Source organism: Eucyclogobius newberryi, unplaced genomic scaffold (assembly GCF_026437365.1).
Source record: "Eucyclogobius newberryi isolate DKJ021-1_F unplaced genomic scaffold, fEucNew1.0.hap1 SCAF_1, whole genome shotgun sequence".
Classification (NCBI taxonomy): domain Eukaryota; kingdom Metazoa; phylum Chordata; class Actinopteri; order Gobiiformes; family Gobiidae; genus Eucyclogobius; species Eucyclogobius newberryi.
The window spans coordinates 15,146,108-15,165,700 of NW_027315723.1; the positions used below are offsets into that span (position 1 = coordinate 15,146,108).

Here is a 19,593-nt window from a genome sequence, read left to right on the forward strand (position 1 = left end):
TTTAAATACTTCACACACTTGTCTTTGTCCCTGGTTTAAAACGTCACATTTCGGTCTGACCTCAGGACATTCTGACACAAACTTTGTCTCTCTCTCATCAAATATTTAATGCGTGAATTCACAACACTCAGAAATGTCAAGGAGGCCATTTAGAACAGACAGAGAATGCAACGTTTAATGAGTCCACAACTGGAATGATCGGGAACTTTGAGCATGGTTAAAATAAGATTATGATTATCAATTATGACTATATATTGTTGAAGGATTCTCTCTTCAACAAAACCAGTAGTAGGAGGGCATCTGAAACTAGGGCTGCGACTAAATATTATTTTAGTAATGGACATGCCCACAAGTATTGTTTTGCTTGGTTGTCTAGTCATATGATCATTTTTCTTTTATATTTTCAACCAAATGAAGGTCAAAATATAGTAACTGAAGGCTTCTACAAACGAAAGGAATTATTGAGGATTTTTTGTCACAGTTTGTATTATGAACACGGTCTTTTGGCATGTGCTTTAGAGTCTACAATTACAATTGTTTTAATAATCAAAAGCCGAACCTCTTTGGTCAGTCCTCATTCTCCTACAGAGCAATAACCCTCTGGAACTCCCTCCCACGTGAATCATATCATGTACAAATTATGAAATGTTTACCCGTCTGATAAAACAATGGCTTCTAACTAAACAAATATGTACACACTGAAGCAGCAGCATGACTAGTAAATATGTAAAAATTGTATGGATGCGTGTAAGATAGTGTTTTGGAGTGGGACTGGATTTATTAATGACTGGATGAGTGATTGTATGAATATACTTGAAATGCATACATTTAATGCATTTAATGCATTTCAATGGCATGAACGCCACAGGTGGAGATGCAAAGCTAATAGGTAATAACCTGCCACAAGCATCTTTCCTGTAGGTCAATGTTTTATGAGCATTGTCCCTGATAAATACATTTCATTTACAAACTAACCTAAGCTAACCTGAATGAATTGCTTTTGATCAACATAAGATAATGACATAGCAAAAGGTAATAATACATATACAATACAATATATAACATAAACTCAATATTTCATTTTTAGTTACTCTGGAGTGACCAGGGGTCCACAACCTTTTTAGGGCTGAGGACACTTAATGAGCATGGACTTGGTGGTGGACAACCTTTTCAATTCAAGTTGTAACCAAATGACATAACAATTAAACTGTGAGTAAATGTTTGATATACTGTGAGTGTATGTGTGGCATTTATGCACATTTATGATGCATTTTTTTCATTCAAAAACCCAATCTGAATTCACATTTTAAACCAATGAGTGATATTAACAAAATAAAGTTGAAAATAATATCAGAAAATCAGATAACTGTATTAAATCTAGCACTAACTCATTCAACGAGTGAATTAATGTAATTGTCAAAATACAAGTAAAGATGCAAAGCAAATATAAGAAAAATATAGTCTTCATTGGAATTTGAGGATTTAACCTTTCCAACTGTTCCTCCTCCTGTGGCTGTTTCAGACCTGGTTTAGTCCCGTGTTAGTCCTGGTTTAAACGTTAGCCCTGCACGAGTTAGACCTGGTTTAGTCCCGTGTGAGTCCTGGTTTAAACGTTAGCCCTGCACGAGTTAGACCTGGTTTAGTCCCGTGTGAGTCCTGGTTTAAACGTTAGGCCTGCACGAGTTAGACCTGGTTTAGTCCCGTGTTAGTCCTGGTTTAAACGTTAGCCCTGCACGAGTTAGACCTGGTTTAGTCCCGTGTGAGTCCTGGTTTAAACGTTAGCCCTGCACGAGTTAGACCTGGTTTAGTCCCGTGTGAGTCCTGGTTTAAACGTTAGCCCTGCACGAGTTAGACCTGGTTTAGTCCCGTGTGAGTCCTGGTTTAAACGTTAGCCCTGCACGAGTTAGACCTGGTTTAGTCCCGTGTGAGTCCTGGTTTAAACGTTAGGCCTGCACGAGTTAGACCTGGTTTAGTCCCGTGTGAGTCCTGGTTTAAACGTTAGCCCTGCACGAGTTAGACCTGGTTTAGTCCCGTGTTAGTCCTGGTTTAAACGTTAGCCCTGCACGAGTTAGACCTGGTTTAGTCCCGTGTGAGTCCTGGTTTAAACGTTAGGCCTGCACGAGTTAGACCTGGTTTAGTCCCGTGTGAGTCCTGGTTTAAACGTTAGCCCTGCACGAGTTAGACCTGGTTTAGTCCCGTGTGAGTCCTGGTTTAAACGTTAGCCCTGCACGAGTTAGACCTGGTTTAGTCCCGTGTGAGTCCTGGTTTAAACGTTAGCCCTGCACGAGTTAGACCTGGTTTAGTCCCGTGTTAGTCCTGGTTTAAACGTTAGCCCTGCACGAGTTAGACCTGGTTTAGTCCCGTGTGAGTCCTGGTTTAAACGTTAGCCCTGCACGAGTTAGACCTGGTTTAGTCCCGTGTGAGTCCTGGTTTAAACGTTAGCCCTGCACGAGTTAGACCTGGTTTAGTCCCGTGTGAGTCCTGGTTTAAACGTTAGCCCTGCACGAGTTAGACCTGGTTTAGTCCCGTGTTAGTCCTGGTTTAAACGTTAGCCCTGCACGAGTTAGACCTGGTTTAGTCCCGTGTTAGTCCTGGTTTAAACGTAAGCCCTGCACGAGTTAGACCTGGTTTAGTCCCGTGTTAGTCCTGGTTTAAACGTTAGCCCTGCACGAGTTAGACCTGGTTTAGTCCCGTGTTAGTCCTGGTTTAAACGTTAGCCCTGCACGAGTTAGACCTGGTTTAGTCCCGTGTTAGTCCTGGTTTAAACGTAAGCCCTGCACGAGTTAGACCTGGTTTAGTCCCGTGTTAGTCCTGGTTTAAACGTTAGCCCTGCACGAGTTAGACCTGGTTTAGTCCCGTGTTAGTCCTGGTTTAAACGTTAGCCCTGCACGAGTTAGACCTGGTTTAGTCTCGTGTTAGTCCTGGTTTAAACGTAAGCCCTGCACGAGTTAGACCTGGTTTAGTCCCGTGTTAGTCCTGGTTTAAACGTTAGCCCTGCACGAGTTAGACCTGGTTTAGTCCCGTGTTAGTCCTGGTTTAAACGTTAGCCCTGCACGAGTTAGACCTGGTTTAGTCCCGTGTTAGTCCTGGTTTAAACGTTAGCCCTGCATGTTAGGCCTGTCCTGCGCTGACAGCTCCACCTCTGCTTTCTGTAACAGCCGACTCCTGACATTGTCAAAGAAAATTAGCATTATTTGTCTCTTTTTTGCTTGTTTTTAAATTTAAATATTGCTGATGCGATTTAAACCCAGCCCCCTTTTTCACCGCAGATCTGCTGTCTACGTGCACATGGAGGATGCATCACTTTCAGTTTGGCGTCTTTAGTGGCTTGTAACTACATGATTACAGGGTGTATTTAAAAAGTGACATGGAGCTGGTTATCTCGTGTCCAGCTCTCATATAAACAGGCTGTTATAATTTAGAACAGGCGACAGAGAGAGGTTGGTGGCCCTTGGACTAGTCTATATGTTATGATCAAAGCCTAATCAAACAAAGGTGCATTATATACGTTTTCTGATAAAGGGGTTTACCAATGTATTTTTGAGTGATAAAGATACATCAATGGCATAGTGGAACATTCCAGGCAAAGCAATGAAGCAAGGGGAGAGCTTCAACTGAAAACGTTATTGTGCACCTTTAATTCAAGCCATGGTTGTTTCTTTTGCGTGGAACTTAAACACTCACCCAGTTTTGGCAAAGTTGGTCCAGTAGGTCATGACGACGGCACTGAGCATCACATCATTCTTGGAGAAGTTACAGTTGAACAGATCTGTGGGTCCAATCATGGGAATCCCGAAAACATACGGCACTTCGTCTCCGTGCGCCGCGTCCGCCCAGCTCGGCTTCATGTCGCTCTGACAGTGATGGTAAAAGGCGTAAAAGTATGTCGGAGATCCGTACTGAGCGTGTAAATCTGCCGTAGCAACCGCTGGTGCTACCCATTGGTGATCGGTGAACAACGCAACCAAAGTCTTTCTCCGTGTCTCTGGGTTTTCCTTGTCTGCCCAATCCGTGTACATGAATTTGATGGTTTCTCTGAGTGTATCTTTGCCCTCGGGATAACCATAAAGATGATCCACAAAATCGGACACCGCAAAATCAAAATCGTTTGCAGAGACGCCGTCTTCGCTGTCAACAATCCCATCCACAAACTTAAACCCTTCGCCCTGGTTGACTCCGAGCATGATATCGTAGTTCAAAAACTCTCCCTGCTCCATCAGGATTTGCGGATCGTCTGGAATCACGTCCCCGTCGATCACAGGTCCAAAGGCGATGTGGTACTTGGCGGGCGTCACGTACTGTTCAATGAGTTCTTTGTAGTTCTTGTTCTGCAGACACTCCACCAGGTCGATGGAGTCCAGCATGTTGCAGCCCACCTTCTCGGCCAGAGCGCGGGTGTACTTCGCTGGCTGGTAGTTCACCGCCCAACTGGACAACGCAGTGCCGCTCTGAATGATCGCCTTCTGAAACATATCTGCAAAGAGAGAAAATATAATTAAGTTTTTACAATTTAATGTATTATGTATTTCACACAAATTCACACAGATTGTGGATTTGATTGACAAGTTGCTGTATGTAACTTTTCTGGGGGTTTGGGGGTTTGCCACCTTATTGTTTTGCCTGAAATGTTCTATCTACATAGCAATGGTGGCTGCTCAATAGCACCGCACCCTCTATATGACCCAGATAAAAGTCATGGAAAGACATGGAATCATAATTTTGTGTTTAGGCTATGTTTCATATTTTGTTTTAATAACATTATTTTGTTCATTCATTGTCCCTTGCCCACAACTGCCACTTTGCATTTGTGGCTATGTTAGCAAATTTACATTTTTTAGAATATCTTTTTTCACATTCAAGTTAAGGTTAGGATTCGATTTATGAACACTTAATCTGGTAAAGTTTAGGGATTTGAGACTGGTTTGCTAACTGGGTTGCCGCAGAAAAAGACTGCTATGGGACAGCCTGAAGTTTTGAGAAAATGTAGCATCTGGTGCTTCTTCACATTAGTTTACATTGTGCGCAGGCACTTAACCAATGCCTCCGCTCTCATTATGCACATAACCCACAGTGTGTAGGGCATTAGGTGCGCCGAGGGGCACCACCAGCCTGACCAGGCAGTTTGGACTAAATGAAAGATCAGGCTATTTGTTCAGCAGCTGCACTGTTCCTTTTCAATTAAATATGGAGCATATATGGAAAGCCTACTTTAGTTGTTTATCATTAGAAACTAACTCTGGGACTCGGGTGATGTCGCATCTCTCCAAAGCGAGTTGGAGCAGCTCCACTGTACAAGCCACAGTTTAAACAGAAACAGACAGATCAGGAAAACAGCTTGGAGCAGTTTAAACTCCACATTCGCATTATTTATTCAACAAGGAGTAAAACGGTGTTTAGATTATGAAAATCGGTCTCATATTCAACTAGAAACAGTGAAAAAGAACAAATAAAACAAGACGTATGAAGCGTAGAGCTGGTGCGGCTCCGCCGAGCTGACACCGCAGCGTGCGCAAAGACAAAGTGTTCAACTTCTTACTAATGTCTAAATCATGTTTTCATAAATGAAACAGAAAGCATCAATAGTTTGCAGCCTCTAGTGTTTATAGAGCCTCGAGCTGATCTGCAGAAGAGCAGAAGGGCTTCGGGTGACGTTGGGGCAGGGGGGAGATACAGTAGTACAAACTATTTTACTTTTCGGACTTTAAGCCGCTACTTTTTTCCCACTATTTGAACCCTGCTGTCATTACAACGGTGCGTCTGATTTATAGATTTTACTGGCTAACGGCAACCAGGGGGCATTCTAGCAGGAAGAGCAAGCGTTTGACACACTGTAGAACAGCCTAGGGGTGTCAAACATGCGAACATCGATAGCTATATAGGTTTTTTTTAACGCTAGCACTACATGTCCCACAAGTAGCCTCTGCCCCTCCCCTGCACTGCTGTGGGCTCTGCCAGTGCAAGTGCTGAGGCCTGAGAAGAGCCAACGTGCGTTGTGCACTTTACAGACTTGAGCAGAGGTTTGAGCTGGGAAAGAGAGGTGTGGTTTGGGGAAACAAGTTAGAAGGAAAGGAGACGGTTTTGTAAATGTGAGAGCTGTGCTAACAGTGGTGCTAATGTGGAGCTAACAACAAGAAAAAAATCTGTGATGCTCTGTGAGGAAAACATCCAAACCAGTGCAAACCTGGACGGATCAGGAGCCACAGGTAAAACACAGCTCAGAGTGTAATAAAGTATGAACATGACAGAGTGAAGCTCATTTGATTCACTACGTGAATAATTTGTCATTAAAATAAGCTTAAACAATAAAAAAAAAAGTGAGCCCATATTGAGTTTGTGCAGCAACATGTCTGTGATGTTAACATTTCATATCAGAAATCATATCACAAGTCCATGTTCCTGTTCCTGCTGTGGCTAAATGAAAATGGACTCAGTGCTTTTCAACAGTGTCCTCAAATAACTAGTACTAGGTTATATAATGCTATTTATTTCTTATAGTTTTTATGGTTTCATTTTTCAGGTTATGTCCACGACCCAGCCTGAGCGTCGAAATTTGACCAGGGAGTTTGACACCCCTGATGTAGGAGAAGACGACAGTGGTCACTGTCCAGGGGACACATTGTGCTGTCTATATTTTAAGCTTCAAAACGCTGTGTATTTTATTACAATCCAACTCATCTTCACTGAGAAATTAGTCTAATTAGTCACACGGCGCAGCGGACCGCAGGTGCACCGCGAGACCCCGGTTCAAAAGACAACCAGCAATATATTTATGTGGAAATATCTCATGTTACGTGTAACGTGGTTATATGCGTTTTTTGACAAGCATATGTACAATTTCTATTTTGTTTTAAATTCCGTGTGCGCGGCTTTTGTTCAGGAGCGCTGTACAGCCCAAAACACACTGTAATGGCAAAAGCTATAGACTAAATATTGACAACCACCCAAAGTCTGTTTGTCCATCCACAAAGGTCACAGCATGCAACTGATATTATGTACCACCAGCCGCCACTGTTACATGAGGAACCTTTGAAAATATAATTTGATTAGATCATTTGATTGCAAAATGTAGACTTAGAATTAACAAACAAATTACACCCCATAAGCATTTGAAACCCACATTTTCTTCACCTTTTGCTACAACTCTGGCTTAGTCCCGATTTATTTCTGGTTTAGTCTTTGCTCTAGTTCTGTTTACTCCTTTACTCCTTGTTCTGGTCTAGTTTTATTCTTGGCTTAATTCTGATTTACTCCTTGTTCTAGTTATCATTGGCTTTAGTCCAGTGTCTTATTAACTTTGTTGGTTAATTGTCCTTTGTAAACATTAAGTTCCGTTCATTCATTGTTGACTAATGCAGTCGGCTGATCCAGTGGTGCGTTAAAAAAAAACAAAAAACACTTTTTTTCCTCAAACACAAGACAAAATGAGTACTTTACAAAGTATTTTCAATTATTCAGATATGTTTCCTGTGAAGCTTTTCTTAACTACACAAAGGGAGTAGTTAGTTTCTTTCTTCAGTCATTTTAGAGCGTCTCGACTTTCTGAAAACGAGTCGCCATGTTTGAAGTCTGTCTTTGTGACATGAAACCCTCTGATCCAATATTGAACAGAAAAATACAGAGAAGGAGCAGCAGAGGAGAGAGAGAGAGAGAGAGAGAGAGAGAGAGAGAGAGAGAGACTGGAAACCTGAGGCAATCTCCACATAAGTAACTCCATAGTGTCCTCAGCCAATCAGAAACCAGGACACTGCCCTCAGGGACACGCCTTACTTGATTATTTTATTTTTTATTTCAGCGCCAAAGACGAGATGAAAAGACTAGGACTAGTATAAGTTTAGGCTGTTTTCACACGTGACAACACGCTGTACATTGACTTTACTTCAGTTATGTCGGTCCTTGTTTACATACACCTTTCCCCAAATGCTGCACCAGGAGCTGACCAAAGAACTTATCTCCAAGACAACAGACTTCATATGAACAGAGACATTAATACGCAGACTCCGAAACACGTTGGACGTGTAATAGTACGTACCATCAGTTGGACTGATTTAAAAAGGAGTTGGACTCCGAAAACACGTTACCCTTTGTGGCTAGGTGTTTTTGTTTATTTATTTATTTTTTATTCAGTTAATTTTATCGTATTTCTGTTTCTGTAATTTCTTTGTGATTTGAATGCATTTTTCCTGCTGTGAAGCACTTTGAATTGCCTTGTGTATGAAATGTGCTCTACAAATAAACTTGCCTTGCCTTGCCTTGCCACTCACTTCCCTGTTGCTATGCAGTGGTCTTTTCTGTTACCGGTGGTAACTTAATATACTGCCCGGGTGATGTGTTGGTGAAGGACAAGTTCTGAAGTGTTCTGGCACACAGACAGTCCAAGTCGTTACTGTCAGAGGCAGAAGGGTCCTGCTTATATAAAGTTGATATAATTTGCCTTGTCAGACACAAACTCAATACTTTTCTGATCCAATGCCAAGCGCTTTTATGTTCATCGCAGACGCATCACAGGTGAAAGTGGGTCTTTCACACCACACACGTCACACTCCAGAGAACGAGAGCAGCGGCTCTAGCCAGACTGTCACACTGGCCCAAACACACCTTTGATCTTTTACGTCCACATAACAAGTGGCAGTGTGAAGTTTGAATCATGCACTAACAGTATACTATTACGGTGTTGTCAAGACACTTTATACCATTTGGAAGCAGGGTAAAAGATTAGCCCAAACATTCAGTCCTCACCTTCAGAGTAGTGGGACAGGGTGAGCAGACTGACACAGGAGGCACCTGCTCCAGACCCAAAGATGGTGACTCGTTTTGGGTCCCCGTTGAAGGCTTGGATGTTCTCCTTGATCCAGCGCAGGGCCTGGATCTGGTCCAACAGGCCATAGTTCCCCTTCGCTGCCTGGTCCCCAGTGCTCAGGAACCCTAAAGAGCCATAAAAGAAAGATGTTAAAAACAGTGTCATTTGTGCCTAAAAGAGTAAATAACTAATGTATGTTTACAAAACCAGGCCCAGTTCAAAGATCACATTTTAAAGCCAACAAGGAGCATAAACATTTGAGAGAAGACTGAAATCTGAACTGGAAAATCCATGCATTCCAGGACATGTTTGCAGAGGTCTAAACTACAGGGTTAGCGGCGTTTACACAGAATAACACCTCTTGGAGGCACAGGGAGGTTTTGTTCTCAAAGAGAATATTGGATAAACAAAAGAATGTACGTGCATATGTTCAACCCAATCCTAAACCACGTCTTAAGCAGTTCTGATAAGATTCTGATGATTGCAGACTGGGAAACACAAGAGCTACACTAAACCAGAAGTAAACCATGACTAAAACCAGGACTACCAGGGCCGCTGCTAACCATGTGGGCGCGCTAAGCAGAAATGCTCAGTGGTGCCCCCGTGCCCCCAACCCATTTTGAATGTGTACAAATAAATACAATTATATAAATAGTGCATAAATCAGGAGCCTAAATATTCTTCTGCATTTAAGATGGGCCCCCAACAGTCCCTAAGTGTCCTTGCTCCACCCCTTCTCCTGCTCTTCTACAGAACAGATCGAGCCTCTAGAAAACACGACGGGCTGAAATGTATTGATGCTTTCTGTTGAACCCTTTTGGTTTGGCACATGCCGCGGTGTCAGGTCGGCAGTTCGTCGCGCCAGCAGGAAGCATCACACGTCTTGTTTCATTCTCTCTTTTTTTTCACGGTTTCTACTGTGTCTTGTGTAGCTGCTCCTGTGCGTCCTGTGCTGTGGAGAGAGAGAGGCCACACTCAAGTCCTAGTTAGCTTTGAATTGATAAAGACCCTTGCAAACGGCAACAGTGCAGCTGCTGCACAAATAGCCTATTATGTCATACAATCCAAACAGCTTGGTCCGGTTGGTGCCCCTCGGATTACTTGATGCACTGTGCACTGTGTGTTATGTGAGCACTGGGAGCGGTGGAACTGAGGATTATACTAGCCCCCCCCAGGACCAAACCCGGACTAAACCAGATACATTGATCTAACTGAAGAAGAAAACCAGATCAAGCCAAATAAACAAGATTGTGTTGTTCTTATAGTAAATTTATATAGAGTTTTTCCTCCTTCAAGGCACTCAAAGCGCTTTACTAGGCAATGCGGGAGAAGTATCTTGCCTAAGAACACAACAGCATTTCCTCTAGCCCCCCACTGTGGCCCCTGGTGTCTCCATCATAGTCCAGGCCCTGTCCTGCTTAGCTTTCAAATGCTGACTTTGGAAAGCATTTATTGCCAATAGCTGCTTTCCAAAGTATTTAACCCAAGATCTAAACTAGGTCTAAACAAGGACTATACCAGGTCTTACAAATGCCTGAACCTGGACTAAACCAAGTAGGACTAAATGTATCGAAAACATTTTTGAAGAGTCATTTTGTATTAACTCTTCAATCATTAATCATTAACATTAACCATTTAAACAAAGCAATACAACATCACAACTTCTATCAAACCACTTCCACCACGTCACAAATGTATTCAGACATTCATATCAAATACAATCACACTGGGCTAAAAGGTGACGATGGAGCGTTTTGGTTGGTTTCCTGGATAGATCAGATTTAAATGCTAAACAGCTTAAAAACAAAAGTCTCTGGAGAAGACCGCTGGGCATTTTGAGTCCCGCTGAGTCGATCAAGCCCTCTCCTGTGCAATAACTGCCTCCGGAAAGATGTCAATAATTAAAAGTGAAAGAAAAAAAACATTCAAAACTGAAGAATCTGTTCATTAAAATGCTTGACAGGCCCCAGAACAAAAGCAGCGTCTGAGGGGGTTTAAATAAAGGATGAGTTTGGATCAAAGTGAGAGAAAAGCTCTAGGGGGCGCTACACTGAATCAGACAGGGGATTAAATGAACAACAGTAAATAAAACAAGTACAATAACATATACAAATGTAGGTGATGTGTGTGCGTGCGTGCGTGCGTGCGTGTGTGTGTGTGTGCTAATTCAAACTGTCCTAATCAAAAAACACTGTATGGTCCATTGAAGTACAAAAATGCTGACTTTGCTGACCGAATGCAAACATATTTTCTGTTTTACCGCCTGAAAAACAAAACTTCATTAGAAATCTCAACATTCTCCCACCTCTTTGTCTCTCCATTATCATTATATTTACTCAAATGTTTATCAAACATATCCAGGTGTAAATGTGTGTTTAGGTGAATTAGTGACAAGACTAAAGTTTTGGTTACTCTACAAGTGACAAAAGCTTTTTATCAACAATATTAAATGATTTGCACATTTGTGTTTCTTGCACCGTCAGATATGAGCTTCCTCATTGTTGTCTTTCCTTTGAACATACCAGATTTTATACATTATTTAATGTATAATCCCATTAACTTCAAATATAAATCCTTTGTTATGTCCAGGCAGTTACTTTTACTTGAGTAATTTTAAATGTCGTGTTTGTTTACACTCTGACACAGTCTCCATGGCGACAGAGTTACAAAACCATTTCTCCAAAGACACTTTCTTTAACCCAACTCCTGCGACACTGTGCTGCTAACACGTTTCATTTACAGACAGGACTTTCAAGAACCCTACCTTCTCCTGTCCTATCTCCGTGTTCTCTTCTCCTCCTTTAGTACGTCCTTTGGTTTCCTAGTGTCTATTCATAACCTCTCATGTTCTCGTACAGGATCGTTCACTGGTTTTCATCTCTCCTCGTCTACACATTATTCTCTCAGGGCTGGGTACGTATTGTAATCTGATCCTTGTGACTATCTGCTATATCATCTTATTAAGTCTCATTCCCTAAAGCCCGGTGTCCTCTGCTGAGATGTTTTAATGTCACACTACAAGATTTTAACTCCTAACTCAGCACACATGCTCACTGTGCTATGCTTCACACCATTAATCATGGCTACGGACCAAGTTTGTCAGAGTAAATATCAGGCTCCGCCCCGTGTGGTCAAGTCAAGTGCCGGTTAAATGTTTTTGCATTTGTGAAAGAGGAAATGGAGAGCTGGGTCCTGGTCAGGTCTGGGTCGTATCACTGCCCCAAAACACAAGAGAGAGACTACACGCTTCTCACATTAAAACTAACGCAACATCTAAAAGGTTTTCAACGTGATGCTGAGTGAAAGCACAGCCCTCATCAGCGCTGAACACACTTGACTTGAACACTACCCGGGTCGGACTGTGAGGATCGTCCAATAATCCAGGAGAGAAAATAGCTGTATTCATCTTGTATCATATCGCCCACCGCTGTAGCCCCTTTTCACATTCTCAGGTCACTTTTAATTCTCTTGGCCTCCACTCGTCCTCTCTCTCTCTCCCAGTGTCCTCTCAGATTCGGGACACGGGCCGTTGGATTTTAGGGGCAGAGGTGGGACACTGGGACGACAAGAGCAAGAACCAAAGAAAGTCAAACCATTTACGGAGAAAGGAGGGGAAAGACACAGCAGCGTAATTACATCAACATGTCAAGAAAAGAATAAACTATTATTGACTATTGATTTTTCCATCAACAATATGCATTCATTATTGACACAATCTTCATCTACAATCAGTCATCATATTAAATCTTTTTTGTGTTTTAAAAGTCTCTTCAATGTGCAATGGAAAGAAATAGAATAGAACAAATAATCACTGACTAGTCGACTACTAAATCATTAGTTAAAGCCCGATCCCACTTAATTATCAACTTGACAATATTGAGAAGAAACAAAAAGGGAAATTCAACAGGAATTTAAAACTGCAAAAAACAAATACAGAGATGATTCACATTTATTTTCTCGAAAGCCAAAAGGGCTCGAACAAACAAAGTTAGTCTTTTCTTGGGGTCAGTTATTGTTATGTGAAGCCTCATTCAGAGCCCCCAAAAATCTAAATACTCACTAAATAAGTTTGATGTGGTATTATTAGTAAGGAGATTGTTTTATATTTCAATAGAAATGGTCACAGTCCATTCTGTGGTTGTTGTTACTTGAATTAATGAATTATTGTGTCTATGTGTTATTATTAATGTAATTATTCTTTAAAACACATAAAAAGGTAAATTCTATGATATAAATATATTAATGTATTGGGAACAACAGCATTTTTACTTATGCATGATGAAACATTCTATAAATAAACAAAATAAACTGAACTGGATAGACATTAAACTTAACAAGACAAATTGCGTCAAAATGATGGTTTATTCAAAGTCTGAAGATTCTGCCTTGAAACATTTTGGTTTGAGTTGAAAGGCTGAGCAGATGTGGTCCGTTCTAATCACGGACGCAGGTAAACAAAAACATCTGCCACCACAAATGTAGAATCTCCTCCGCCGAAGTTTGAGACGAAAAACAACAAAGGTGAATACTACAAAAGGCAATGATGAGGTCAAATAACCATGTATATTCCAATATAAAGCTGAAATAAAGTTAGCAGAGCCTCTTTTGCCAAACTTAAACTTGACCTGAACTTCCTTGTTAGCCACAGCACAAACCACTACCTTGAGTCGCTGACTTTTACATGTTAAAATATGTAGTAGGTGGTTTGTGTCCTCCATTTTGGGTCAGAGCTGGTTCATCTTGTTAACATTTCTTTCCAGAATTGCTGTTTCTGTGCAAGACTTCAGATTGGCACAGATTTCTCCCATTTCACCGGCCTCTGTCTCCGAGTGACGAGCAATGACACGTCAACGGTGCATGAAAAATGGGGTGTCAAACCAAAACGTCTATCTGTCCCCAAACAGATTCAGAGGGCAAGGAAAGTTAGACATGGATTTTTAAAAAGGGAAAAATGTCTGACGTATGATAGGAACAACGAAGAGTTTTTTTTTTTTTAGATTTGCAAGAAGTTCAATTGTGAAGAAGTGAAGTTTAATTAACAATAACCACCAAAAAAAGTCAAAATTTTCCCTTAAACCTCTGGTCTTCCTCAACATCTAACATATCCACTGTCCCTCCTCTGCACATGTCCAAACCTTCTGAGGTCTTGAAATGTATTTTGCATGTCGTTCATATTTTATTTAGCTGAGTGGAATGTGAATGTCCTCCCTGTGTTACTGTGGCAGAGTGGTTACTGTCCCCTCCTCTCAGTAAGATCGAAGTGGGTTAAATATATAAACAGACGTGGGATTCAATACTAATGCTTGTGATCAATTTCCCTCAAGCAAGGAAGTTTTTAGAATTCTGCAGCCATTCCCCAGTATTTTTTCCTTTAGCCGTTTAAATTAGCTTGTAAAAATAGCTAATTATAAATGACGACAAGGGTTTCGGCTAGAGGTGGGAGATGTATCATATTAAAAAATATATATTATATTATACCGTATTTTCCGGATTATAAGTCACACTTTTTTACATAGTTTTGGCCGGGGTGCGATTTATATGTGATATTCGTTATTTTCACACTGGCAAACGCATTTCACATGACAAAGGCTCTAAGCGACGCAGAAGAAGAATCAGCACTTCCTCTCCCTCCAGAGTTTGGGGAGTTGTTTAGAAGTGACACTGAGGTTGTGATTAATTGTGCAGAGTAACACGTGCAGTAACGTATGTACAAGTCAGATAGTGAAATCAGAACTAGTCAAAACTACTCAAACAACGTTGAGGCTTTTGCAAACACTGCATCAAAATTGGGACTAAACCGAGACTAATCCTGGAACTAAACCTGGACTGGAGCAGGACTAAACCAGGACTAGAACAGGGTCCGGTGTGGGTAATGTGCCTCTGTTAACGCCTGTCTGTGCGTCATGTAGCTGAAGGTGTTACGTTAGCATACGCTCAGCTATTCACCATGTTGTTCGTTCTCTAATCTGTTGCTATTTTAAATTGCATTTCAAGATGTTCTTGGTCTTGGATTTTATCAAATACATTTCCCCCAAAATGCGACTTGACACTGGTTCACTTTTTGTGTGATACTTGAACCAAGACATTAAGGGGCACATTTTAGCACATTTCTGATATTCTCTCAATATTGTTATTAAGATATTCATTTTGTCAATCTTTCCCAGTCCTTTTGGCTGGTCCCAACCCACATGTAGGTGAGTAGCTAAGGCTAAGTGGCTGACTAAAGTATCCGAAGTATCGACACTGAAATAAATCAAATAAACAGGACATAATTGTTCCTGTTGTGGACAGCTTTAAAATGATCTTGTGCTTTATCAGAACGAGTAAGACCACATGGTAACAGAGAAAGCGCTATTAATTTGCGTTAAACATTCTCTAAACAGTCCATTGTCTATTGTCTTAAAAAGGGCATTTACTATCATCATGGTAACAAAATGGAGTATTGTAAGGGGATTGGCTTCACTTCATTTGTATGTGACAGAACATTAGATTAGACGTATCTTGTAGCATGGGCTAGCTAGGTATCAGCAACAGGAAATACAGAGAATTAATATGAATATCTATGAGTTGGACTCCTGATCTGTGAGTGGAGTGGAAATGTCCTGCCTGTGTTACCGTGGCAGAGTGGTTATCCTGCCCTCTGCTGAAGGGAGGAAAAGGGAGACTGGGTATTTTTGTAAAGAAAAGATTATAATTTTGTATTGGACAAAATGTATGAGTTTGATTCCATTCATTCACAATGGAGCAGTATAAACACTCTGTGGCAGTAACACAAGGAGGAGACGCACACTCTACTCACAGTTTGATTACATAAATAAAACATTTTGCACATGAAAAATACATTTCTTGAATAGCAAACCTTTGAGTCCGTGGGCGCCAGGGAAAATTAACTATACACTTCTTATATAACCAATTTTAAGAAGGATCTGGGACAGGCTTGGTATTTTTTTATGCAATTTTATGTAATAAAATCAATTATGTAGCTGCTGGTGGTGCAAGCCGCCTGCTTGTCTCCATGGAGCTGTTATATACGAGCAATTGCTGTTGTTGGTCTCTTCAGGTATTTTCACCACGGCCACTGGTGGGAAAAAAGGGAGTACAACACCTCAGCTCGAGTGTTGTGGATTTTACATTCGATTGGTCCAGTGATAATTAATGTCACAGACACTTTGTCACTGTAATTGTGCCACAAAAAAGACACAACGAAAAACCCTAAATAAATAGATAAACAGGCCACCTATGACTCGCAGCTCCACATGACTCTCCCTCCAGAGCAGAGCCACAGAAGTCATTATTGTTAGTGCACCCACAATTTAACGCTTTAACGCGTGGGCCCCGGAACTATGAGGAAAGTACAAAGCTCATCGGCATCGGATCAATATCGAGATACTTGACATAATATTACTTTGGTATTGGATCGAAACACAATTAAATCACTGCATTACCGATTATTACAGGTCAGATCTGCACCCCCACTCCCCCACAGAAACACAACAGTCATAGCAGCAGTTGAATAAATACATCATAGTTAATGCCAGATACGATTACCTGTCAAGAAGAGCTATCTGTTTATATGAAGTGTATTGTCTGGTGCACTGTAGTGACTGTGGATACATGCGCTGCTGACTACTTTGTTATACATGGAGGTCCACACAAGCTCGAGTAAACCACGAGCTACAGTCGGCGCATATACACTTGTATTTTTTTGCCCCTTCCCAATGAGTTTAGACGCAGCAGCGGAACCACACCGCTATCGCCCTGCTGGAGCGTGGCAGCTGCAGCATGAGCCGACAGCCCGAGCTGCAGAACTCGTGTGCTCGATAGAGGAGAGCAGAGTCAGGGTGAGGCGCAGGAGGAGGCGCAGGAGGAGGCAGGTAGCGCTATAGCCTAATCCTACCTGTTCTCGTCTTTCACAAAGCTGTTTGTTGTTGATGTGAGCCAAAGGAAAGCTGACTTTCTCAAAGTCTCAAGCACCTCCCCTGAGCGTTACCATGGAAATGGCCTTATATAATATATAAAAGAGCCCCAAGTGAGGTGCTGATAAGCATAAACCTCTTTTAGGCGACTTAATTGTTATAATAAACACATTTTCTTCTCACAGGTATAATTGCTTTCCTTTCTTTTTGCAGATATCTTCTTCTTCTTTGGTGTTTTATGGAGGTTGGTATCCATAAAGTGTTACATTACTGTAGCCTATTGTAGTTGTACGTCTTCAAACTATGTGTTTTATATATATATTGTAAAGAGAGAAAGAGAGAGAGAGAAAGATTTTTGGGGATACAATCGTGAATAACCATAAAATTACAATATTCTTTCACAATAATTGTTACTCTAAAATGTTATATTGTGACTTTTCATTACGTGTAATTGTCCATATAATCAAATGTAAGGTTGTGATGTGAACAGTTGTACGTGGCCAGACCAGCGTGCAGTAACAGAGCAGTGAATGCTTTGGACACAGAGGGGCTTAGATCTGGGTCAGTCCTCAAATCCTCTTGTTCAAGCGCACACACCTCTGGACCATCTGCACGGCCAACTGTCCATCTATACAGCGAGCGGGGGCAGGGAGTGCACGAGGAGGGAGTGGACACGTGAGGCCCCCCACCACCAGGTTCCACAAGTTAAGTAATAAGTGTGTAACAAATCTCACAGTACATCATTATTTATAAGAGGAAAGTTAAAGTTTCTGTGCTTTGACGAGACTTTGGCATAATCTTATCCAAAGAATGAAGTGCTCGATAACATTTGTTTCACTTGTTATCTGCACAGAATCTTGGTTTATGTAGTTGCTTCTGTTGCTACAAGTAAACACTGCATTTACGCAAAGAAGCTCATCATTTAATTTATTGTGACGTTATATGTTTCCCATAGACATATATTATGCTGCTCTGTGGGGCTTTTAAACTCATGACAGACTTTTTCGTATAGTCCATGCGGAAAATGAATTACCATATTTTCCGCACTATAAAGCGCACGTAAAAGTATGGTACTATGGAACACGTAAAAGTCTTTAACGTCCTCAAAAGCCGTCCGTGCGCTTAATAGTCTGGTGCGCATAATATATGGTTTATTTCTGGTTGTGCTTACTGACAGCGAAGATATTTTGTGTGGTACATGGTGTATAAAGAAGATTTGGGACACGAGACGCCGATGCGCGACTATATTTACAGTACTCCGGAACCGGAAGTCCCAACATGTTTGCAAAGCATTCTGGGAACAGTAGTCTACCTACACGAGGCACACGTGACACTTTGTCAAAACGTAAACAACATTTTCAGTCAGGCACAACGCAGACACCTACCGGTGATGGCCCAAGATTGCTGCTGCCAAGAGACTATTGGAACTCTTATATTATGCGCTTACGGGCTAAACTATCAGTCAACTGTGGGAAAGGCAGGAATCATCACTGAACTGCCGCGTGGGTCCGAGATGCGGGATCACATGACCAAAGAGATTTTAGCACGGAGCACTATCGTTGCTTTGGCTGCTTTTACCATTATGCGCCCCAGCAGACATTAAACCGGGACACGGACGTAAACAATCGGGGCTGTCCCAGGTAAATCGGGACGTCTGGTCATAGCTGTGCGGGATGTACTTCGGCGCATTTGAAGGATTTGATGACGAGGAATGAACTGAAAAAGTGAGTGTATTGTGTTGTATTTTACGTGTTTACAAGTGATCTTGACTGAGAATTGATTTGGATATGCTAACGTGTCTGTTAGCGATAGCAGAGTGTGTTTTGATGTTGAACAATGTTGATCTGAATGAGTTGAACGCGTTTCATAAAGCTCAACTGACTCTGACTTATCGTCTGTTTTGTTTATCTTATGCGCTTTATCATCCGGTGCGCTTTATGTATGGACCAGTACACATGGTACACAAATAGCTGATGGTGTGCTTAATAATCCTGTGCGCTTTTTCATGTGCAAAATACGGTACATTTCTGGAACCTCTGTGATCTTTGAAGTGGAAGTGAAGCTTGTTTGTTTGTTTGTTTGATTAAAAAAAAGGGAAAAAAAGAAATGCAAACAAATTGTTTTGTTTCTTTTTGGTAAATATATTAATGAATAAATAAACACACAAATAAATCATTATATTTTCTTACAGTTTGAATTGCTTCAAAAACATTGCTGAAACATGTGGCAGATAACAGTTTAATCAATTGTTGAAACAGCTTGCTTCATCTTGAAATCTTTTCATGATTTGCAGTCTCCAACAGAAATGCACTTTCTAAATCATCTTACTCTGAATATTTATGTTTTTTCTTGGCAATAATTCTCTCCTTTTATCTCCGCTCCTCTCCAGCCTGACCATGTTTGGAGAGAGGGCCCTATCGCTCGCACCGTGCCCATAAAAGCCTCTTGTTTTGGGCTTGGAGAGCGGATGCGCCTGGGTGTGTGGAGGAGGTTGCAGGTCCTCAGTCTACAGCTGTGTTTTTATGAGTCTGGGGGATTTAATCAGACGAAAAGAGATTGTAAACTTCAACAAGGACTCTAAGATCAAACCAGGACTAAATCAGGAGGAACTGGGGTTGAAACTTGAGTTATGGACATTCTCGTTTGAGCCCAGTTTTGTCTTGATGTTGACTTGGTTTGGTCCTGGATTCATGTTTAGTCAAGCAGTTAAGTCTCAGTTTTGATGTGTGTGCGCAAGTGTGTGTGTGCAAGTGTGTGTGCAAGTGTGTGTGTGCAAGTGTGTGTGCAAGTGTGTGTGTGTGTAAGTGTGTGTGCAAGTGTGTGTGTGCAAGTGTGTGTGTGCAAGTGTGTGTGTGTAAGTGTGTGTGCAAGTGTGTGCGC

At 41.4% G+C, this 19,593-nt stretch overlaps 1 protein-coding gene across 1 annotated transcript in view; it reads right to left on the reverse strand.

Moving 5' to 3' along the window:
* Positions 1 to 19,593, reverse strand: part of nlgn4xa (neuroligin 4 X-linked a) — a 101,824-nt gene that overhangs the window by 14,445 nt on the left and 67,786 nt on the right. Inside the window, exons 4-5 of the mRNA XM_072434013.1 lie at positions 8,737 to 8,922; positions 3,685 to 4,474 (exon numbers count right to left, since the gene is read on the reverse strand). Coding sequence (XP_072290114.1) covers positions 3,685 to 4,474; positions 8,737 to 8,922 — 976 coding nt within the window. The remainder of the gene's footprint in view (positions 1 to 3,684; positions 4,475 to 8,736; positions 8,923 to 19,593) is intronic.